This window comes from Pistacia vera, unplaced genomic scaffold (assembly GCF_008641045.1).
Source record: "Pistacia vera cultivar Batoury unplaced genomic scaffold, PisVer_v2 Contig570, whole genome shotgun sequence".
In the NCBI taxonomy this organism is placed as follows: Eukaryota; Viridiplantae; Streptophyta; class Magnoliopsida; order Sapindales; family Anacardiaceae; genus Pistacia; species Pistacia vera.
The window spans coordinates 1502882-1527373 of record NW_022196413.1 but is presented as its reverse complement, the minus strand read 5'-3'; the positions used below and the strand labels follow the sequence as shown (position 1 = coordinate 1527373).

At 37.2% G+C, this 24492-nt stretch overlaps 3 protein-coding genes and 1 pseudogene across 6 annotated transcripts; 2 read left to right on the top strand and 2 right to left on the bottom strand.

Moving 5' to 3' along the window:
• The first annotated feature begins 764 nt into the window (after positions 1–764).
• LOC116109064 (YTH domain-containing protein 1) lies at positions 765–6458 on the top strand. Of its 4 annotated transcripts, none has more exons than XM_031395324.1 (10): positions 765–895; positions 1507–1661; positions 3806–4038; positions 4119–4370; positions 4464–4540; positions 4630–4826; positions 4956–5002; positions 5387–5443; positions 6173–6233; positions 6309–6458. In XM_031395324.1, exons 2-10 carry the CDS (start codon positions 1574–1576, stop codon positions 6323–6325), a joined length of 1029 nt encoding a protein of 342 aa, XP_031251184.1. In that variant the 5' UTR covers positions 765–895; positions 1507–1573; the 3' UTR covers positions 6326–6458. The 4 variants fall into 4 exon arrangements, with proteins under 4 accessions (XP_031251184.1, XP_031251183.1, XP_031251182.1 ...); XM_031395323.1 differs by having other exon boundaries at positions 6169–6233; XM_031395322.1 differs by having other exon boundaries at positions 4630–5002.
• Positions 6459–7461: 1003 nt separating this feature from the next.
• On the top strand, positions 7462–9035 carry LOC116108946. Its single transcript, XM_031395179.1, has 3 exons — positions 7462–7605; positions 8613–8728; positions 8813–9035. The coding sequence occupies exons 1-3, from the start codon at positions 7483–7485 to the stop codon at positions 9033–9035; spliced, it is 462 nt and encodes a 153-aa protein (XP_031251039.1). The 5' UTR covers positions 7462–7482.
• A 1270-nt stretch (positions 9036–10305) lies between these two features.
• Positions 10306–13270, bottom strand: LOC116108945 (subtilisin-like protease SBT1.2). Its single transcript, XM_031395178.1, has 2 exons — positions 12467–13270; positions 10306–12023 (listed from the first exon to the last, which is right to left on the bottom strand). Exons 1-2 carry the CDS (start codon positions 13268–13270, stop codon positions 10644–10646), a joined length of 2184 nt encoding a protein of 727 aa, XP_031251038.1. The 3' UTR covers positions 10306–10643.
• A 503-nt stretch (positions 13271–13773) lies between these two features.
• Positions 13774–22734, bottom strand: LOC116108944 (annotated as a pseudogene).
• Between the last annotated feature and the right edge of the window lie 1758 nt (positions 22735–24492).

Below are 24492 nucleotides of genomic sequence, written 5' to 3'. Positions count from 1 at the left end.
TCAAGAAACCTTTTAACCATAAACAACTTGGTTATTTATGAAAACCTATATCCGTGAGACCAATAAATCCACGACAGCAGCTTCACGCATCGACGCTTCGACGCCTGAAGTGGTACCAGTATGGCCATTCTAGTGGCTTTATGCATAGCAAGCTAGTCCACCATGATGGATTCGCTCCAGGCCAATAAGGCCACTTCGGCTACTTCGCGCGCGACCAGAAAGGCAACCACTACGGACTAGCACATAACCACGTTTAGACAAAATCTAAGATTTGAGGAAGAAGAAGAATGAAAAGAGAAAGAGGAAAGAGAGAGATTGGCCTGTTTGGTAGATTGAAAAATGTTGTTAAGAAAAAAGTGTTATAAGTTGACTTGAGTTTGATTAAATCAGTGATGAGATTCTGAAAATGTGTTTAATAAAATATTTGAAAATTATACAAGAATGGGATAAAATGCTAGAATAGTTTAAGACGGAACTTTTTGGCGACTTACTTGGTGGTTATGATAGAAAGATGTAAAGAAAATGGATTAAAATTGTCGAGGTAGGGGCATTTTGGTAGTTTGAAAAGTTCGTAAATTAATCTAGACCCCAACTTTTAGTTAATTTAATCAATATCCCTAATTTAAACGTCCGAGTCTCAGCACATGACGCACGCGTCAGCATCAGAAGGGTCTTACATTATATCCAAACCAATCGTAGCCGTTCTATAATCAATAGCAGCGGGTAATTCCAATATAATTGAGCCAAAACAAAAAATATAATTAAAAAAAAAAAAAAATCCACAGCCAGTTTTTTGTAGTCGAGGAGTCTAGGGCTTGGCGAAGCAAAACTTATCATGAATCAGACACAACACTTTTACTCTTAACATCAACACTTGGCTTTACGCTCATACAAGGTAAACTTTTTCCCTTCCCATCTTAACTACTTTTAACTCTACTTTATATCTTCTTACTGTTTTAATTCATTCTATGTCCTGGTTCTGTTTGGGTGATGAGAAAATGCGGGAAATTGGAGGATTTTAAAATTGGTTCTTGTTACTTGGTGTGAGCTGAAACTAGTATATTACATTTCCAGTGTAGTCCAAATTCCAATGGTCATGTCCAAGTTATTTTTAACCTGTGTGCTTAAAAGAAAAAGAGAATAGGAATCTGTAGATTTTATTTGAGTGGAATTGTAGAATGAATGCTAATTTTAATTAAATCAAAATGTTATATTTTTGTTGTTTTTTCTGAAAATTTCTGCGTGAGATGAAAAGGATTCCGAAGTATTCTTAAAATTGCGTACTATTGATTTTTTTTGTGCTTTGTTATTTTCAATCATCACCACCTATTGTGAGTGGCAAGAGATTTTTGATAGCTGTTTTAGTTCCTTGAAGATGATACTGCTATGTTAATTTTTATTTATTTACTTATTTATTACTATTATTATTTTCGCTTTGTAATGTTATACTGCTATAGTTTCTTTTCTTTTTGTTTAATTTATTTTATTTTATTTTTTGTGCTACAGTCTACAGGTTTCCTTTTGTATCTGCTTTTTATATCTGCATTGTGACGTAGGAAGTTAATAAAAGGATATGTCTTCTGATACTGCGAAAGAAAATGCTTCTGTGGTTGATTCATCGGTGACTGAAAAACTTGAGATTGGAAATTCGGATGATCGAGGTAATTATGATGCAAGTTTACTTTGTTTGTATTTCTCCATATAGTTTCCCTTTTTTAATGCTTTGAATTATGCATGCAAAAATCTTAAAGTTTTTTATCTTTTCCGTTTGTATGAATGCATTGTCAGATTCACTGTGATGTAATAATTATACCAGAAACCTCAATAGAGATTATTTGAGTTTTTAAGAATTGCGGTTGACAAACTAGTTATGGGCAAGGATTTGAGAAGGCACACAACATCCAGGAAATGCAAAGGTGATTATTGGGGGCAGCACTGGTGCATTACACACAACCTTTGCCTAGCAACTAAGGTCTGTCTTTTCCTTGGGGCTTCACACTAAATTGTAGCAGCCAACAATGCATGCAATTGCACTGGCCAGGCGAGGAACACAATGTCCATGCCATCCACAATTAAGTGTCGGCACAACCAAGCATGCAAATTTCAGTAGTCCTGATGTATACCATAGCCTTGGGAGTTAACCTTAGCTTGTCTATGCCATTGTCTTGCTTGTGTATATATTAGATGAAAGACTTCTCATTTGCACCCAGTTTTTGATGCACAAAAGTGATCATAGTCTACTATTGATTTAAACCATCATGATCATCTTTGGTCTGTTACTAACCCATTCTATTATGCTGGGCATAATGATATATAAAGAATTTGTAATTTAGGGGTTTTAGAATTTAAATGCGTAGAATATATTAAGGATTTTTGATTTGATTATGGTTCTAGAAGTATTCTGTTTGATGGTTAAAGCTTTTAGAATTTTTAAGTAAATGTTATTAATTTAGTGATATAGTAACCTAAATGGCGATGGAATAATAATGGTAAATAGTAACTTAAACTTCTAGAAAGAAAGAAAAAGTGCACAATAATAGATAAGAGAGAGAGAATATTAGGGTATTTTTTATTTGTGATTCAAAAATAATTTTCAAAAACAAAAATACAATTCAAAATTTTGAGTTGTATCTTAATGTCTTTAATATATGAAAATGTTTTGATAATAATATATAAAAACCGTTTTTAGATTAAAACTATATAATACTGTGAAAACGACTTATAATGTTTTTCTGATTTTACACTGGTTCTTAGAATTGTACCCAAAAACTGTTTTTGAAAACATTCGATTCAATTCTACTAAACACATTTTCATAAGATTTTTTGTTCACCCGTTTTCAAAAACAAAAGAAACTGTAGTTAGATTTTATACCAAACATCCATGCATTTAATAATAAACCAAAAACTAGATATTTTATTAATCAAAGCCTTAGAAAATAGTAGATTATAGAAGGATTTATAGACTTCTTTTCCGTATTCTAATAGAATTAGGATTCTTAAAATGCCTAATTCATTGAAACAACTAAAGATCAGATACAGACTATTAACTCTACTTGGACTCGACAAAGTTACTAATTTAACCAGTCTTAAGGAATTGTAGAAATTATGCTTATGCATCTACATGCAAAGTACCTATAAATACTAAATTAATTATATTAGTAATTACATAGAAATTAGTACTAAAGCTTTTTTTGCTTGACAGCATGGCTTAAATTTCTTAGATTATTTTGCTGTAGTTACTCTTTCAATACAATTGAAGTCGAAGCACTTCTTGTGCAAATTTTTCTGGATAAGCTTTTACTCAGTTAACATGGAAAAAGGTAATGTTAAGCTGTTGTCTCAGCTGTAGAATTGTAACTTTTTTAGCACATCATTTACTTGCACTATTAGAGGCATTGCTTGAATTTCCCATTTTGTAGAATTGTTGTTAGGAGACTGTCCCAATTTTTTATTTATGCATGTTTGTGTGTTCAGAACTTGATGGATTTGAATTTTTGATCTTACATTATTGTCCTCTTCTTAAAGCAGTAAATTGTGCTCTTTTAACTTGGATCTAGGCTGCATGTGATAGAGTACGTTTGTAGCTACCAGTTTCTTGTATGGTTGCTATTTGATTTGATCTGATGATTTAATACTTGCTCTTGGTCTTTAAAAAGATGAACAAATGCTGTTGTAATATTGATTTGTTTATTTATGTATTGTATGTGTATCTATAGCTTAGAAAGTGAAAAAGTAATTGTCTTGCTGGAAAATATTAATCAAAATATGTAGAAGAGATGTCACTAAGCAGAAATCCTCTTGTCAGAGAGCTCAAGCTACAAGGCTAATGAGGACTATCCGTCTCGGGCAGAAGAAGCAGAAGCAGGGCATTCTAATGGTCGATTGGAAAAGTCCACTGAAAACAAAAAGGGTAAATTGTATGGTACAAGATATTTTATCATTAAGAGTTTGAATCATCATAATATCCAACTATCAATCGAGAAAGGGATATGGGCTACTCAGGTCATGAATGAACCAATTTTGGAAGAAGCCTTTCATGTAAGACCCCTATTATCTAACTTAATGAACTTCTTTTTCAGTTTCAATGATTTATAGAGAAGCATCTGCCTGTTTTGCAGAATTCTGTTAAAGTCATTTTAATATTTAGTGTCAACATGAGTGGTTTCTTCCAAGGGTATGCCCAAATGATGTCTTCGGTTGGGTGGAGGCGAGACAGTGTCTGGAGTCGAGGAAGTGGTAAAAGTAATCCTTGGGGGCGTAGTTTTAAGGTCAAATGGCTGCAGTTAAATGACTTGCCTTTCCAAAAGACTCTTCATCTCAAGAATCCATTGAATGATTACAAACCTGTGAAAATTAGCAGAGACTGCCAGGTGTCCTAATAAAGCATCATGATTTTTTAAGTAGTTCTTTTGGAGATTTAAAGAAAATTACAATATATACTTCAATTTCTGTATTCTTTTTAGGAGTTACCCCAAGATATCGGAGAAGCTCTTTGTGACCTTCTTGATGGAAAGGGTGATCTGGATGGAATGCTAACAAGGTATCTTTGTTTTACGATCTGAAAGGTCTTATATTTTGTCAAAATGCAGTTCATGAACCTTTTCAGTTGTTAGACTAACTCTTGAACAGTTTTCCAAGGGGTGATCTTCCTGCTAAGAGGCCTTGTACTGAGCCTCCATGTTCTTTGGGAGATGAAGAGTATCATATGCCTGCACTGCAAATGACATTGACCAGGACACCCATGCCTTATCCTTCCTTCCTCTACCAACATCAAGCTGGATCAAATACATTTCAGTTAGCTCACAGATCTTCTGGGGATGCTGAAGGTTTGCCTTTCCATTCACCGTCGTCAAAATTTTCAAGAATGAAATGTTCTCACCTAAAGGGGAATCTTTCTAGTTTACAAGTGGACCATGATTTACCTTCTCAATATGATTTATGGGGTTTGTCTGCAGAGAGTCTTCTTGCCAGTACCTTAACTGAGGATGATTTTCTCGAAATGGTATTGGGCCCTGTTTTAGTTTCTCCCTTTTTTATCTTGTGTAATACTGTTGTTCTATGTATTTTAGTTAATACTTGAAATACTATGCTTTAAGTGAATATTCTATGTCATTGCTTGTTGGGCATGGGCTATTCATCAAGTCAGCTGAGTCCTCTGGAACTTATTTTGTATTCAGTTCACTTTTCATTTTAGGCTTTGAATGCTTTATTTTTTATCTTGAACACTTGACGTAGAGTAAATTGTGTTATATTTTATGTAACTTTTTGGATCCTATTGCTACATTTGTACTTTTAGACATTTCATTGTATGAATAACCTTCATTCTGGCAACTTATGCTTTAATTTTTTCCTTGGTGACTGACTTATACTTGATTTGTTATTGTAGTCATACGAGGAATACCTGGAAGTCCATAGCAGAAGCATCAAGCAGTTGTGCCATCCTGTCAGTATATTTGTCTCTTACCATTTTACTGATTTGGATATTTTTGGATAAATTACATATGTTCCTATTTTTCTGCATTGAGATTTTTATGTAGTCTTCTAGAAATAACTCCTTTTTTGGCATAGGAATTATCATTTTGATCTGGGTGAAATGGTCCTACAGTGTAATGCCATTTAAATGTATCTTGGTTTTGTCATGGGATTCAGCAGTGGCATGAACAAAGCCTACCGGAGCTGTTTTAAATACATGTAGAAATTACTGTGAAAATTTTAGGTATGGGCCGAGGTTTTTGTTCTTTGTTGTCCTACAGGACCTCTGAGAGTAAATTAAACTTGTGTATATAGAAACTTATGGAGGCAGGTCATCAGATTTTCTTGTCCTATTGGGCTATAGAGTATATGAAACAATAGTTTCAGGATGCATATGGAACTTGTTGGGAAAATTGAAAATTTCAGGATCCTATGAGATAACAATCACCTGATTGATATTTTCTGTTTGAAATAGTATATTTCAAAAAATGACACCGTCATCTTTCTTTTCTCTTTATAGAATAATAAATGAAACAGTTTTTGGTTAATTGAATCCTTTTTATAAGCCTATGCTTGTGGGACTTCACCCTGTTTTAGACTTTGAGCTTGGCTGGTTAAACAGCATAGACCTCTCTTTTGATCTAATCATATGTTATCTCTGTAGTCCAAAGCTGAGCTGTTCAGCCTTGTTGACAGGTAGGTGGAGCATCTTGGACAGTGCCGGTGCCTGAGTTGTCAAATAAAAAGCAAGATGATGATTCGTAAGTATTCAAGTTAATTGCTGAAATCAACTGTTGTGTTGTAAGTCGCCCATTCGTTAATGTTATTTCATGCAGAAACCCAAGTTTTGTAACTCAGAAGCCTTACTCACGGAAGAGAACACATCATTCATCCCAGAAATGATTGCATTTCCACTGTGGGCAATATGTGAATTTGCTTTGTTCTAATCCCTGTGATGTTGTACACAATATGTTGGATCTAACGAGGGGGGGTGCTTACCAACATGTAAATGGGCAACATTGCCCCAATTATTCTTCTTTTATGTTTTTTCCTTTTCCTTTCAAAGAGAGGATTGGAAAAGGATGACTATGTTAGATTTAGAAAACTAATGCATTGAATTTGGTTTGGCATGATTAAACATGGTAGAATGTAAATATGTAAATTCATCGATTTTTTTGCTGGAGGTTTTAATAGCAGTTATTTCTTTCTCATCGAAGGCAAATGGTGGATATTTGATTTTGATGCGAATGGAATGTGTTAATTAATAATTCATTTAAAAATATACATTAAGAAATAAAATGTCTATTTTGATCATTATTCATACACCAACAATTACTAAATCTAATTTACCAAACATATAATCATAGCTTTTGAAAATTGAAAATCACAACAATTGTAAAAAAAAAAACATCTACCAAACACATTTCAAAACTGATTAAAAGCTATACTGATCCCAAACTAGATCTGAGTCTTGATAGATTTTCACTGTAAATGTTTTTATTTTCTGAAAAAAGGGCTGGGTGTAAAACATACATTTATTTAACCATCTCAAAATTCTATTAGTTTCATCATCAATGTTTATAAAACACTTCTTCCCTCAACTAGGCATTTATATGCATTCATATAGGGAATGATACATTATTTGGATATTATTTTAATTATATCAAATACTAGATAATAAATAATAATAATTTTTCCATAATAACTGTAATAATAAAAATCACAACACCAAGCTTAGAAGTATTAATATATTCCCAGCCACGAATTGTTAAAGTTTATTCACAAACTTTTTCAAGTAAAAAGTATTTCTTATTGAAGATATTATTTTACCTTAATATATATTGGTAAAAATTAAATCCTGTAGTCTTTAGCTCATATCGATTTTCTTTGAAAGCTTTTCTTTTAAAAAAAAAAAAAAAAAAAAAAAAAATGCGCGCAGTCTCTCCCTGCTTGCTTCAAAGTTAAAAAACATAAACATATTGGCATTTGGCAGGACAAATTAGAAAGTCCATGGAGAAGAAAAGCTCTGGAAACATAAAAATAAGTTTAGCAAAGACGAAGTTATTGCAAAACTCAAAGCGATGGAGACTTCGACAGGCTCGTCTTAAGATCATTCGCAAGCTCAAGGACAACGTTAGTCTTTTTCTCCAAAACTCACTCACAACACATCCTCTGGTTTTTCATTTCATTCCTATTTCATGATTCTGATAATCACCTTGAAATACTTTCAAGGTTATTTTATTGTTTGTTTTCACACAAATTTTTGACAATTTAGATTAGATACAACTTTCTTTTTAAAATTTCTTCGACCTATGTGGGATGAACGATTTTGACAATAACTTTGTTTCAAGTTTTTTTTTATTGAAGATTGGTTAAAACGCTCCGAATTTTTGGCTTATTTGTTTATTGATTCTAGTTATTGAGCAATATGAAAGATTGATTTGTAATTAAATGACATGTATATTGGTTTTTTGAGTTGTACTTAGTGGTTTAGTTTTTTAATTTCTAGTATATATCTCATAGATTAGAAAGCATCTCCGTTTAATTTTAAGCAAACCCTTTAACTGTTTGAAGTTTCAAAAATTCAATCTTTAATAGAAAATTAAATCCAGCCCATGGTTTTTTTCTAGAAAAAAATCAAATAAAAAAAAATAAAACAGGCATCTTAGAGGATTATATGATGATTGCATTCTTACTTTGTTATGGAAAATTATGGATCAACTGAATGCTTTCAGCGCTTTTTCAATTATAGGTAGTGAGTGTTGGTCTTTTTTCTTTGTTGCTTGGTGTCCTATGATTCCACCAGAAACAATGAGTTGGCTGATATTTAACTGTTTGGCATGCTGAAACTGTTTATTCAGGTCTGTTTAAAATTTTTGTGGAGTGATACTAAATATTTTAATTATATACATGCATTTGTTTAGAAATTTTGGAATTTTAGAGATCATAGAGCAATTAAGCAGCTCTTCTAAATTTGAAAACACCAACCCTATCTGTGTGTCTTATTTATTTCATAGCATATGACTGTAATTCACAGAATGGAAAAATTTAAATTATTTATTTATTTTTTTAAATTGCATTGTTGAGTGTTTGTTTAACCAAATATATGTGTGGAGACCCTGAAGATGCAATATCTGCAGGAAGAATTGCGCAACAACATTATTTCTGTTGTGAAGCAATCGGCAGCCCTTAATTCTGCAGGTGCTGCAAATTTGAAACCTAGACAACTTTCTGATTCCATACATGAAGAGGTTGGGTAAGTTTTCTGCTTCTTCAAGCTTTTGATGACCTTGATTTTAATTAAAAAATGCTAATCATATCTGGACTGATAAATTACTAGGTCCAAAGTAATGAGCCAAATTTCTGATGGTGTGTGGGAAATAATTAGATCGAAGGATGGCATGAAAAGTGAAATTGAAGAAACAGTACAATCTGTATACGATAAATTAGTGAATCCTGGTGGGTTAAGGTGGGTGAATATCAAGTCAGACATGCAGTTCAAAAGGAACCTGACAATAATTGTCCTGTCAAGGCCTCAGCATGTACTGTTGATGAGACATTGATATGAGCCAAAAGCACCCCGGTTTCTATCTAAACATAATGATCAAGAGAAGCAGCTCCAAGAGGCAGCAGCTGCCTATGCCTTATGATAAAGAACCAGTAGAACAACAGAAGGAAGAGAACCATACTCTCGAGATGTGCTGGAGCCACCTGGATTTTCAATGGATATGGAGCACAAGCAGCCCTGTGAGGTAGTGATGAGGACCCTGATGTGCCTCCTGGCTTTGGTTGATGCACTAACATATTCATGTTTGTGGAGACTTTGGGATGAAATAGTTATCCATAAAATTGTGGAGGGACTGAATTTTACATCTAGGAGGTTGCTCTTCTACACTTGGAGAGAGGGTTTATGTCTGAATCATCGAGAAGATCAGATGCATCAGAACTGTTAATATTCTGTATCAGAATTATCTTTTACCTGTCATCATTTTTATTTTTGAAGTAATTGATCACAGTTTTTCTGAATTTCATTATTATAGTTCCTGAATACGGGCAGATGTTTCATTCATCACATATACGTCAATAAAAAAATGCATTAGAGGCTTTTGATTAAGTTTTGAAGCTTGTCTTTCCCTACTTTGGTTAGGGTATAGTCTCATGTGTTGTTTGTGCTCACTGAATACTGTGTTGCAGGTCATATGGTATCACTTCTGATTTTAGTTATTGCATCTAACATTGACTTTTCTCGTGTTGTTCTGCATATCCATTCTTATCATCCTGGTATAGGCCTGTAGGGGTGTAGGGGATCTGAAACTTATGATGGCTTGACATCAACCAAATCTTTAATTTTTAACATTGTTTTGCAAATTACTAGTTCCTGATTGCTGTATGTGAGTGGAATCTGATTGCCAAGCTATTGCATACAAAGAGGTTAATGACCCATCTAACAGGTTTCCTCTTTGGGGCAAGGTTTATGTTCACTGTAGTTATAGTTGTTCTCTGTACTGTGTGCATCATCTTGATTGGAGGGGCTACAAGTTTTTCCACAGAAGTGGAGTTGCTTCATTAGTTTTGCGTTTTTACTAGGACCAGACCACCACATTTTAGTCTAGCAGTGGGGGGTTTCCTAGGGGTATGCTAACTTGGGTTAGTTTTGCTTTCAACAAGAAACTGAAGTGAAAATGACGACGGTGTTAATTTTCTTTCTGATATCATTGCATAAATATTAACTCTGCCTGGGGCACTGAGAAATTCTCTCTAGGCCACCACTCTTGTTTATTTGGAAAACGATATATATATAAAATCTTCAATTTTGAAACAATTACTACATTGTTGAAGGGTACTTGAAGAAACGAGATGGTACTGTTGTACAATCACAATATCTTACCGGCAGTTTTTGATTCTATGACAGTACAACTCATTTCTTCCTTGTTGAGCCTAGTAGCATCTGTTCTTTATTCAAATCTCACAGAGATTGGACTTCTTACAAAGTACTTAGCAGAAACCCATTTTATATATCCTTGAGCATATTCACCAACTTTGTAACCTGATCCAATATGACTGAATGTCACTGAGTAAGTTGCCTTTTGGTTCACATTTGAGAAATAAAGTCTGCTGGGTTTCACACTTACATAAACACCTTTTGGTGGAAAAACCGTGACAAAATAGGATTAATTTTCTTGACCAACATTTGTCACTGTCCTTGTGAAGGTCTGAGTCGATCCCAGTGTAACAGAAAATGAAGGGTAGTTTAGCTGCCCCTCAGTTATGCTTGGAATATTTGAACAGTTAACTGTTCTATGCACAATATAGCTTACTTCCTCATCGCTATAGCCCAGACCGCACAAGTAAGGAATATAATCATCTGGTTGAATATCATAGACTAATCCTGGGTTGTTTGCCCTCGATGGATTAACATGTCCAGCACCAATTCCAAAGATATCTGCAGGCTCAAGTGTTTCATCGACAATGGGTTTACCTTCAATGTTTCGGAGATAAGCAGTGGTCATTATGGCAGATTTAATGGCAGCTGGCGACCAGTAAGGATGAGAGCTCTTGAGCAAGGCTGCAATACCACTAAGATGAGGACATGACATTGATGTGCCTGACATCATGTTGAAAGTAAATTTTAAATTTTTATTGTCGTCGAGAGGGAAGGGCCATGCAGCTAGAATGCTCACGCCAGGACCGATAATATCTGGTTTAAGAATACCGGGGCTGGCCAAGTTGGGACCTCTTGAGGAGAAGGAAGCAACAGCAGTAGATTGGGGATCTCCTAGGACTGTTCCTTCAAATAGGATTGTTGCCATGGGTGTTGCCGTTGAATTAATATAGGATTTGATCTTAAGCCCGGCAGCATGGCTAACGTGTGTTGCAGGCAGAACATGGGCATCAACATCAGTGCTGAAGGCATTTGGTTCATCATTCATGAGAATCATGGCAGCGCCACCAGCATTTTTCACTTCTTCCCCTTTAGCAATTCTTGCAATACCCCCACCCCTTTCACACAAGACTACCTTACCTTTGACATCGACAGCATTCAGAGATCCGTTTGCACATACTGCAGACTCCAGTTTACCATCTACACCAGCATAAACGAGAGGCAATAGCGTAGAGGAGAACGACTTGGGCTGGAAAAGAGATTCACCATCCAGTTCTTCTCCATTCCCAAGCTGTGCTGTGGCTACTACGCTTCTATCTACGGTGCTTGCTCCAACTGTTAGAATCCATGGAGCTTCATTAGAAAGTGTGCTGTTGGAAGGGCCAAAATTTCCAGCAGAACAGCTTACAAATATTCCCTTCCGAATTGCTGCAAATGAGCCAACTGCAATGGAGTCATCAGCAAATGGTACTGAATCTCCACCTATGGAGAGTGAGAGCACATCAACGCCGTCTTCAATAGCTGCATCAATCCCTGCAAGTATATCGCTATCAACACAGTCTTCTTTACCTCCAAAGCATACTTTGTAAATTGCTAGGTGAGCATAAGTCACGCACTTAACTTCTTTGCTAAGTTGTGCGGCCTTAACTCGTCGGAATGAGTTAAGCAGCTAACGCTCACAGGCTCAAAGTATATAAACGAGAGAGATATAGAGAAAATCTAAACTCTGTATTTGATGAATTCAAGTTATATGATTTACATGGTGGAGTTGCCTATTTATAGGCTCAAGCACCTCAAATTAACTATGACTAAGCTACATGCTTCAGCATTAAGAAAACCCTGGGTGTCGGGCATTGGTGCAGCCTTGGAAACGAAGCTCGTGGGTGTCGAGTATTGGAGCAACCTTGGAAACGAAGGTGCTTAGTCGTCGAACCTAGCTGCTGAGTCGTTAACTTAGCTCCTAAGTTAACTTAGCTCTTAAGTTTGCTTCACCCTGAAGTATACTTAATCAGTAAGCAACGTGCAGCATGCTTGGGCAAGCAGGCTGGTCGTGACATTCTCCCGCACCTAATGCTGCGACGCCCTCGTCGCATTGTCTTTATAGCGCAGGACTGAATCTTGGAATTGCCACAATGAGTTTTCAGTCTCCCAACTGGCTTCGGTATCAGGAAGTCCCTTCCATTTTATGAAGTATTCCCGATAGTTTGGCACACCACATCGGCGAACGACTCTGTCGGCAAGTATTTCCTCGATTTCCTTATCAAATGATGTTACAACGGCCGTTGGGGCTCGTTTTGAGACTCCTCGGGATGGCTCCTCCGGGTCTTCATGGAATGGCTTCAGCAAGCTTACATGAAATACCGGGTGTATCTTCAGTTTCGGAGGGAGTTGGAGTCGATACGAAACTTTGCCGATGCGTTGAATCACTTGAAAGGGCCCTTCATATTTGCGCACGAGGCCTTTGTGCACTTTCCTTAAGGTCTTGAACTGCTGGGGCAGAAGCTTTACAAGAACAAGATCACCTTCTTGGAACTCAACATGCCTTCTCTTCTTGTCAGCCCATTTCTTCATTCTCTTTGCTGCCTTGTGTAGGGCTGCACGAGCAAGTTCGGTTTGTTCGTGCCAAGACTTGGCTAACCTGAAGGCTGCAGGGCTCTTCCCATCATAGCGTGTGGCTAGTGAAAGAGGTGTGTTTGGTTGTCGTCCCATGATGATCTCAAAAGGACTTTTGTTGGTTGCCTCGCTCCGCTGCAAGTTAAATGAGAATTGGGCCATGTCAAGAAGCTTTGCCCAATCCCGCTGGCTAGCGCTCACATAGTGCTGCAAATACAGCTCTAACAGTGCATTGACGCGCTCGGTCTGACAATCAGTTTGGGGATGAAAGCTTGTCGAGAAGTCTAGGTTTGATCCTAGCATCTTGAATAACTCTGTCCAAAATCTCCCGGTGAACCGAGGATCTCGATCACTGACTATGCTTGTCGGAATGCCCTATAACTTAATGATGTTGCGGAAGAAAAGCTTGGCTATGAGGGAAGTAAGAGCTTTCTTCTCCGGACAGTCTTTCACCCAATGAGGCCCATTGCAAATTAAGCAATTGTTGCGGGGTTTGTTAGAGCCCTTGTCCCAACGTTTGCCCTTGTCTTTGCCTTTGGATGAGGAGTAGTCTTGGCGGGTGTCTCGGTTGCTTTCTTTCGATTGCCCCCTGTATCCCACACCTTTAACAAAGCCGCTCCTCTTATCTTTGGATTTGCTGCTGGATTCTTTTTGGGTGCTGTAATCAATCAAACTTTTAGCAACTGCTATGGCTGTGGCAAGATCTTGCACTCCCCGACGCCTTAGCTCTGTTTTCACCCATGTTTGCAACCCATCCATGAAATTGAAGAGTGAGTCCTTGTCGGACATCTCCGGGATCTCTAGTATCAAGTCAGTGAAGTCCCTGATATAATCATGGATCGTCCCTGTTTGCTTGATCCGTCGCAAGCGAGCTCTTGCCTCATCCTCGGCATTCTCCGGGTAAAACTGCCGTTTAAGCTCTCTTTGATAATATCTGGTTTAAGAATACCGGGGCTGGCCAAGTTGAGACCTCTTGAGGAGAAGGAAGCAACAGCAGGGGATTGGGGATCTCCTAGGACTGTTCCTTCAAATAGGATTGTTGCCATGGGTGTTGCCGTTGAATTGATGTAGGATTTGATCTTAAGCCCGGCAGCATGGCTAACGTGTGTTGCGGGCAGAACATGGGCATCAACTTCAGTGCTGAAGGCATTTGGTTCATCATTCATGAGAATCATGGCAGCACCACCAGCATTTTTCACTTCTTCCCCTTTAGCAATTCTTTCAATACCCCCACCCCTTTCACACAAGACTACCTTACCTTTGACATCGACAGCATTCAGAGATCCGTTTGCACATACTGCAGACTCCAGGTTACCATCTACACCAGCATAAACGAGAGGCAATAGCGTAGAGGAGAACTCCTTGGGCTAGAAAATAGATTCACCATCAAGTTCTTCTCCATTCCCAAGCTTTGCTGTGGCTACTATGCTCCTATCTACGGTGCTTGCTCCAACTGTTAGAATCCATGGAGCTTCATTAGAAAGTGTGCTGTTGGAAGGGCCAAAATTTCCAGCAGAACAGCTTACAAATATTCCCTTCTGAATTGCTGCAAATGAGCCAACTACAATGGAGTCATCGGCAAATGGTACTGAATCTCCACCCATGGAGAGTGAGAGCACATCAACGCCGTCTTCAATAGCTGCATCAATCCCTGCAAGTATATCGCTTTCAACACAGTCTTCTTTACCTCCAAAGCATACTTTGTAAATTGCTAGGTGAGCATAATGTCACGCACTTAACTTCTTTGCTAAGTTCGTGCGGCCTTAACTCGTCGGAAATGAGTTAAGCAGCCTAACGCTCACAGGCTCAAAGTATATAAACGAGAGAGCAATATAGAGAAAATCTAAACTCTGTATTTGATGGAATTCAAGTTATATGATTTACATGGTGGAGTTGCCTATTTATAGGCTCAAGCACCTCAAATTAACTATGACTAAGCTACATGCTTCAGGATTAAGAAAACCCTGGGTGTCGGGCATTGGTGCAGCCTTGGAAACGAAGCTCGTGGGTGTCGAGTATTGGAGCAACCTTGGAAACGAAGGTGCTTAGTCGTCGAACCTAGCTGCTGAGTCGTTAACTTAGCTCCTAAGTTAACTTAGCTCTTAAGTTTGCTTCACCCTGAAGTATACTTAATCAGTAAGCAACGTGCAGCATGCTTGGGCAAGCAGGCTGGTCGTGACANTATCAGTACCATTTCCACCAGTTCAAGGAACCGGAACTCACCCAAGAATCAAAGCCAGAACCGAGATCCGGGTACCCGGGTTGGAACCGGTTTAAGAATCAAGACTTAACTGAAATTTTAGCAAAAAATAGGGGCTCTTTGTAATTTTATGTTTCAAATTACAATTTAAGGTTTACGAATTAGGGATTGGGGAATATTGAATGATTTTTTAATCACTTATTGCTTGGTCGCCATGTGGGGGCCTTACGGTAGCCAGATTTGGTCATTGCAAGGCCCACATTCGACGATGTTCAAAGGGGAGCATAAGCAAGTTCAGTGGTTGAAACCAGGGTTATCAAATCGTATATTGTATCGCGTATTGAAAACCAAATTTTTTGAATCGTGTATCGCGTATTGTATCGTATCGTAGGATACTTTTTTTTCAAAAAAAATTAATAAATTAATAAATTAATAAATAAAATAATAAAAATTTTCTAAAAATTAATATCATCCCCAAGATTAAGTAAAGAATTTTGTGGTATCATTGGCTTTAAATTATGGTGTTACATAATCAAAATTAATTACAAAATTAAGAATCTATATTATTTTCTCTCAATTATTCATATCATTTTTAAGATCAATGTCAATATCTATATCCTCACTTATATTATTATTATCATGCAAAATGGGCAGCACATATTCCTCTTCACCCTCTTCATGCAAAATGGGTAAATTTGGACAAGTTTTAATAAATCGGGTTGTGTGACCCGATTCCGACCCGAAATTCTTTTTGGGCCTTTAGTCCAAATTAATAAAGTCGTATCGATTTATATTGATATTTTTAAGAATACGAACGGATACGTATCGTATCGTAGGATATATATCAATGTAATAAAAGGTTTAGGATACACTCTCTGATATGTATCATTGGCGACCTGTATCGAATCGTATCGTATGATACGTATCGGGTATCGTAGGATACTAACAACCATGGTTGAAACCTCTATAATTGATCGATAGGAACCTCGAACCTGTCTGGGGTAGGAGCAAACTCATATTAGGCACTACCGCAACATCAATTGGTACAGGAAAGAGGCACAGTGGCAAAGATCAATCAATCTTAATCCATAAGTTTCATTCCCTCGATTTCACACTGAGTCAGCAACAGGACGCTAGACTCTGCATCTCGATCAATCCAACCCAATTGCTTGCGACCCCTAAGTATGGAGGATCGTCAAGCCAACCTCAGCCTGCCCAATTGATAATCACTGATAGTTTGGTACATAAGCCCACGACCTCTGTAGAAGACTTCAACTTGGAATTCCTTGCTTGGTCAATAGGATCTATTGCGCTCTACACAACGACGACTCCAATCACTCATTCAACTCTATTCACAGCATTCCAATCGACAAGATCAATTCCTCACCAGTGGTCCAATACAATCAGCTCGACTCAACCTGTCGCCTCGAGTTAGAATACTTCGCAGTTCGTAATTGTCAGTGCTGGTCTGTTCTCTAAGATTGGGACTCCTTTATAACAAGCTATGGCGAAGAAGCTCGCAGAATTGGGGACGATCATCCAGCGGATCCCTGGAGTACCTACCCCAATCAAAAAGAGCCTCCCACAAAAGTTACGTTGAACCTCCTTTTGTTGATGCAATCACCCTCGCAGAGATGCCTAAGAAATTTTCCTTCCCAAATATGAAGCTTTACGACAGTACTATACTGACCCCAACGGTCGCATTGCATCCTACAAACAAAAGATGTTTAATTTAATATCTAAAAATAAATTAAATAAAAGAAGACAAAAAATAAATAATATATAAGGGTTTTGCTAAAATTAGAATTATATATATTTAATAGGGGTATTGTTGACAAAAGAAAAATATTATTGATTAAGATGTTTTTGTATTTAGATAAGAGTCAAATATTTTACCTTTTTACTTTTAAGTTAAAAAACAAACAATCCTTAAACATCTTCATCTACTAAAATTAGTAACATTCCCAGTTAAGATAAAAAAACAAACAGCCCCTAAGCTTCTTTTATTTATTTATTTTTTTTTTTTTTTTGTGGTAACCAAAGTGTTCGGGTCAGCTTACGTACATCTCGACCTGAGAGAGTAGTACATCAACCTATTTTCATGACCCCCACTTAAATCGTAAATATTCAGATAAGCAATCAAATTTTAGACTGTGTGCCTATCACACAATATTCTCAGTTCGCCCTAACCATCTAGATTACCCATGATGTAACAGTCCTTAAGCCTTAATCATTGAACTCGCATCAAAACATGTGATTGGATTATTCGCCTCCCACACCAAACAATTATTATTATTATTTTTTAACAATCGTTTTGGTCTCTTTGATTGATATTCTCTGTGTAAGGATACAACGAGATGCTTCTTTGTTGGAATTGTGAAAACATTATCAACAATAACATATTCTAATTTTTAGTAACACTACTGATAAGTGTAGACAAGGGCATGATTTGTGTAATTAGAATACTGCATTACAATAAAGCGGAAGTATCAAGAACATATAATCAAGGTTCTTGTAAATGTCAAGCCTTTAAAGTGGAATGGATATTCCTTACAAAAATGCAATTAATAGATGTAAAATTAACTTTGATGTGCACCTATTTAGTAGCACAAGTTATATAACGTAGCATCTATTCTTGCTTTTGTTTCAAAAGGAGACAATTATTGGGCTTCGAACGACATGGTCAGTTGAAATCCAACTCAAATTTCCTTCCGAAAATTCTCCAACAGTTCGATTGGTTTTGGAAAATGTGATAGAGTACGTAGCGTTCTCGTTGGTGTTCCTGAAGGTCAACAACGTAGGTTTCACAATTATGCTTGGAAGAATTTGAGCGCGATAGGATGATCCAGGTTTACCAACATTTATGACTGTTCTAGTGTATGTCTGAGGAGCATCGGTCTTCATGATGATAGAGAAAGAAGGATAATTCAACTGTGGTTCAGTTATTCTTTTTAACTTTTGAGCATTGTACATCACGATTTGCAATGGTTGCTACCTGTCTGTCATCATAATTCAAGCCACATAAATAAGGAATGTAATCATTTGGTTGGATGTCATAAACTAGTCCTGGATCATTTGCTTTTGATGGGTTAACCTGGCCTGCACCAATCATAAAAGGCGTTAGCTTGTATAAGCTTTTCGTCAACAATTGGCTTGTTTTCACGATTTAATATCTCAGCAGTGGTCATGATGGCAGATTTTATGGCTGCTGGTGACCAGTCAGGATGGCTACTTTTCAGTAACGCTGCGACACCACTAAGATGAGGGCAAGCCATTGAGGTTCCAGAAATCATGTTAAATGTTGATTTTGTGTTAGTGATGTTTTCTATAGAAAACGGCCAAGCAGCTAAAATGTTCACACCTGGTCCAATAATGTCCGGTTTCAAGATTCCAGGGCTTTGTACGTTGGGGCCTCTTGAAGAAAAACCAGCAACTTCTGGAGCAGATTTCTTACCAATTATGGTTCCTTTAAACAAGATTGTTGCTGTTGGTGAAGGTGTTGAGTTTGTATAGGCTTTAATACTCATCCCTGCTGTATAACTCACATGTGCTGCTGGGGAGTACATGAGCTTCGGCAAAGGAAGTAAAACCAGCATCCTCGTCATTCATGACAATCATGGCAGCACCACCAGCCTCTTTGACTTCTTTCCCTTTTTCAATTCTTCCTATACCTCCACCTCTCTCACATATCACTACCTTGCCTTGAACATTACCATTTCTTAATGATCTTCGTTTGCACCATGACTACCATTAGCAATAGCACCAGCATAAACAAGAGGCAATTGTGTCAAAGGGAAGTCTTTAGGTTGGAAAAGGGTTTCGCCATCATATTCTTTTCCGTTTCCAAGTTTTGCGGTTGCGATTATGCTTCTATCAGAATTGCTTCCTCCTACGGTAAGAATCCATGGAGCTTCATTAGACAAAGTTTTGGGAGCTGGTCCGGAATTTCCTGCTGAACAGCTCACAAAAATGCCCTTTTGTATAGCCCTGAATGAATCCAATGAAATAGCGTCATTAAAGAAAGCCGTGGAACCACCACCAACTGAAAGCGAAATCACGTCAACTCCATCGGCAATAGCAACATCCATTGCAGCCAAAATGTCGCTCTCACGACAACCTGCTTCATTGCAAATTTTATACGTCGCCAAATGAGCTAAGGGCTCTACACCAGCTGCCTCACCGTTGGCCTGACCAAACGCATTAGCTCCTTTTACAAAGTTTCCTGCCGCTGTGCTTGCCGTGTGGGTTCCATTCCCCTCGTCGTCAAAAGGTGTGCTCTTATTTGCAAAATTTCTTGCCCCAATTTGTTTGTTATTACAAGCCGCCCCAACTAAATCGCATCTCCCTTTCCATTTTGGTGGTGGTGGAGACATTCCTACATCGTTGAATGAAGGGTGACCAGGAGTTATTCCTGTATCCAAAACTCCAATAATCACTCCTTTGCCAAAATTCGATTCCTTCCAAAATCCTATATTTTGTTGCAAACCCAAGAAGTTAGGGCTATGCGTTGTGTGCAAAGGCAATATCTTTTCAACATGGGCTGCCACAAACCCCTGTTTTTTTTCCATTTCTTTAACTTCCTCTGGCGATAATTTTGCAGCAAAACCACTAACCACAGTGTTGTAGGAATACACCATGCGTTGTTCCTCATCCGAGTTAGATGTGGAAACTGGCAAAAATGATTTATACCAGCTTTTTCTATCAGTTTCCAATGATTGTGTTAAAACTCTACCCTCTTTTGGCTCTGTTACGTAAACAATGTAGTTTGATAAGGTAGGCTTTGTCAGAAATTGAACCTCACATTTGACACATAAGGTTGTATGAAAAATTTTATACAAAATAGTTTATACAAACAGTATTACTCGGATACGAAACCCAAATCCTTATCACTATTTCAAGAATCACCACTCCTTAATTATAAACATCGACCGTGGAAGTGCTAGGAAGATTAATAGCCCACTCTGGAGCCATGTAACCTTTGGTTCCACAAGTCGTGGAGACTTGACCATTTCTTTTGCTTCTCTTGGACAACTTGGCCAGCCCAAAATCTGCTATCTTGGGTTCAAAATTTCAAATTCACTGTCCAGGAGTATGTTTTCAGGTTTCACATCACAATGAATCACCCATTCTAGACACTCGTGGTGAAGATAGGCCAATTCCTTAGCTGTTCCCAGGGCAACTTTAAACTTCTCTTTCCATCCAAAAGTTTTCTGATGAGATTAAGTGTTTGTCCAGGGATAAATTTTCAATATACTCATAGACTAAGAGTTTGTGACTGGCTTTTGAACAGAATCCCCACACTCTCACCAGGTTCATGTGATAGACTTTTCCAATTGTGCTCTCTTCAGCCCAAAATACTTCTTCTCCTTGACAGATATCTCCTAGTCTCTTCACGGCAACCGCCCTTTCATCGGCTAAAACGCCCTTGAACACAACTCCAGAGGCTCCTCAGCCAAGCTCCTCTTGAAATTTTCTGTTACCTTCTTGAGTACGGGATAATTAAATTTCCTGAAATGAATTGATAGTGCACTATATCCATCTTCAACTATAGAATGTACAACATGTCTTAATCTTAAAAGGAGCCACCAACCTGAAGAGAGCTTCAATTGCACCAAGAGCATACAGAAGCTGTAAAGATAATTAGTCCATCTCACTTTCTCCCCAGCAGTAACTTTAGATTCCCTAAAATGGCTAACATGATTAGGACCAGTGAGATTGGGACTAGTGGGTTCCGATGTTTTGAAAGTAGCTGGCACTTTTATATATATAGGTGGTGATTTGAACATTTGGAGAACTATATCCATGCATGGAAAAGCTCACTTCATGTGTAACATATTCCTTCGCCGATCAGCCTATAACTAAATGCTTTACACTGGCAATCATCCAAGCATAATTTCATGCAAGAATATTGATGTAGTCATACTGAAATTGAGATCAAATCCATAGAAATATACTAGCAGAACCTTGATGAATTTCACTTGCTGTTACTTTGAACAAGTTCTATTGAACTGAGGCGTGCTGCGCGTGCAGCCTTTGTTCCAATTAGCCGGTTCAGTGACCTCATAGACTGGAGGGCATGAGCACTTGGGCTTATCTGGTGTTCTGGGGCACTTGGGCTTTTCTGGTGCCTCAAATTCCATGAACTTTACAGTGCTCCAGAACAGCTATCCATGAAACCATCCAGAGTCCGGTGACATTGTTGAGGCTATAAAGCCTTAGGTTCCCGTCATAATCTAGTGTCAGCCTTTCTTTGATCCCAAACCCCATATCTAAAGCACTGAATTGGCATTTGTCACTATATAATAAACTGCCTGTTTCATTTAAAATAGTAATTTTACTACTGTTATATGTTGTTCTTACATTTTGCCAAACGTTATAATCAGAATTAGGCCAATAAATACTTGAAATATCAGGTCCATCATACATCAACCTGAAGGTACTTTCATTAAAATACAGCATAAAATACCCAGAAGCATAAGTTCCATCGCCTAATCTAGAAACCAGCTTTGTGCTCTTAGTGAAGGGTTGGTTAAGAAGCAAAGTATCAGTAGGAAAATCAAAGGTTCTCCATAGAATGTTACCATCTGCATCCTCTAAAACAAGATTTCCAGAGTCCAAAAGCTCAGCTCTAGCAGCCCCAGTAGAGGAGGTGTCAGTCGTCCAAGCGACTGTGCCATCATCATCCCCGAGCACCATGACTCCATTTTTTTGCAAAGAAACTTTTGAGCCCTTTCCATTGACTGGTGTCTCGCGGTTAGCCGTCCAAACAAATGTTCTCTCTTTTGAATCGGTAAACCAGATTGAGAACCAGTAAGCATTCTCACCAAGACTACAAAAGCCACAGGTGAAAGTTTTGTCCGCGGATGTTAACACATTAGAAGTATTTTCAGCTGAGAAAGAAGAGCATCTTTTCAACAAGTTTTGGCTTTCTGATATTCCAACAGAGATGAATAAGGAAATTAGAACAATGAAAAGGGTTGGACACTTTGAAAACATTAAAGCTTGGTGTCTGATTCTTCTTGTTGGCGATTGTTGTTCCGAGTAGTAATGTGGTCTCTGGTTTTCTTCGTTCTTTATTTAAGAAGAGTTGGTGTATATATCAATAATGAATAGCCATAAATAATTAATATATATGTACGAGAATTGGGAATTATTTTTCCCCTTTTAAGAGAAGACTTCAGAGACGACGACTAGACCCCTTCTCCAGTCTATTCAACGACATGTTTTACATCTATTTGTACGTAGAGTTTACCTTCTAATCAAATATTTGTTCAGACAATTGAAAACAGTAGTTCTTTATTCAAGGATCCTTTATGTTTGCCTTAGTTCATTGGGTTTATACATATGTTAAGTGTGTTTTCAAAAGTTTCTTCCAGGAGGTAAATCTGTGGATTTAAGATAAATAAGAGTTAATGCTTACATCTATGAAATCATTAAAGTAAGTCTAGGATTTAAATGTTGTTAAAAATAAGGAAAATTTTGGCTTGTACCCTTTGTTCCAATTACCTGGTCCAGTTACCTCATACCAACTCCATGAACATGAAACTGCTCCAGAAGAGCCATCCATGAAACTTCTAGGTCCTGTGACATTGATGTTTAATTGGGATGACATCAATCAACTCAAATAAAGGGTTTTTGACGCAGCAAGTTAGCGCAACAACAAGGATATCACTCGATTATACCTTTAAAATCGATAAACCAATTTTAATATATCACAGAAACTTAGATCATAAAGTTTGAAGTAAAATCTAAATAATTATTGAATCATATCAAAAAAAGAATAATGTTTATATAGAGTGATAACCAACTCTAACAACACTTCCAATAAACAAGGAAATAAAATCCAAATTAATTAAAAGAAGAAAATCCTAAATAAAATAGGAAAAAAACACGCAGAAAACTAAAACAACCTCGAAACATGCCAAAATGGTGAATTTTGGGCTCAAAAACATCCCCCAACTAGGGTACCTTATTTCCAAATCGTAGGACTCGAAATGAGCTTTCTGTTGATATATTATAGGCCCCATAACTCTTCATGGATCAAAACTTACAGCTATTTAAAGTTAGTCTATCCGCGTTTGGGCTTCTGACACTCGACCCTATCTAGGAATTCATGTGCTAGACGTTCTACGTCAATTTTGATTTTTGAACTCAAAACTTTATCCTTAGAAAGGAATCAGGAGTGACAATCCGACAACTATTGGTACTCTTAATTCGTTTCTAATGATAAAGTCATGAGTTAAGGGAGACCCTCTAAGCCCTGCTATTTGAAGTGAATATAAGATAAATCCACAATATCCTGACAATGGGTTTGGGTGTTTCAATCTTGATCTCTTTCTTCTCTTCCTCAAGACATGATGTGCATATTTAACCAGTTTTTCAGCTTGATTTCTGCTAAACTTTCCATTCAATCTTGATACATCCCATTCCATTGTCTCCAACGACTTGGAACGGCACACAGTATCGTTTAAATAAAACCTTGGCTTAAAATTTTTCCAACTACAGTTCAACTTTCTTTCAAGTTAACTAGAATTTTCCCATCACTACAATTCAACTTTCTTCCAAGCTAACTAGAATTTTCCAACTACAATTCAACTTTCTTCCTGCATGCATGTGAGAAATTTCATAATCAGTATAATGGAGCCAAAAGCCAAAGAGGCTATAGTTAGACCACAACTTTAATTTCGTATAAAACAAGTTCAAATTTATTAGAGCTTTCGCAATGTGATAATAAAACAGCCTGCATATCATAAAATTTTATAGCTATATATAACAAGTTGAAATATTTCCAGGATGTCACAGGGACCACTCTTTAATTGCATATAGAGCAAGCCAAAAGTAGAAAGATACGTGACCTTCCATTGAGATTAAAAGATCCAAGTCTCAAAACCAAATTACAAACATCTTCCACTCAAAACGTGTCTATTTAATTAAGAGGATTCAAAGTCATATAAACTAAACCAAACTCCATTAACTGGCAGCGTGGAATATGACACTGGCAACTTGAAGAGATTCGTGCAATCAACATAACTCTTATTTTTCTATAAACTTTGTCATGGCCTTTCTTTTCTGTTTTTTCTTTCCCCTCGCATGTTATATATACATGCAGGGGTGGACCCCGGAAAAAAACTTACGGAGTCAAAGGTTGAAGTAATAATTAATATAAATATAAATAAATACAAATATTTGTATTAATGAAATTCTCATTAACTAATACATTTATAATTGTCTTCGACGAGATTTCATTTTTTGAAAATATTGTATAATGACTTCATTATCAATACTATCAAATATATTATTCTCTATATACACAACTAAACTATCA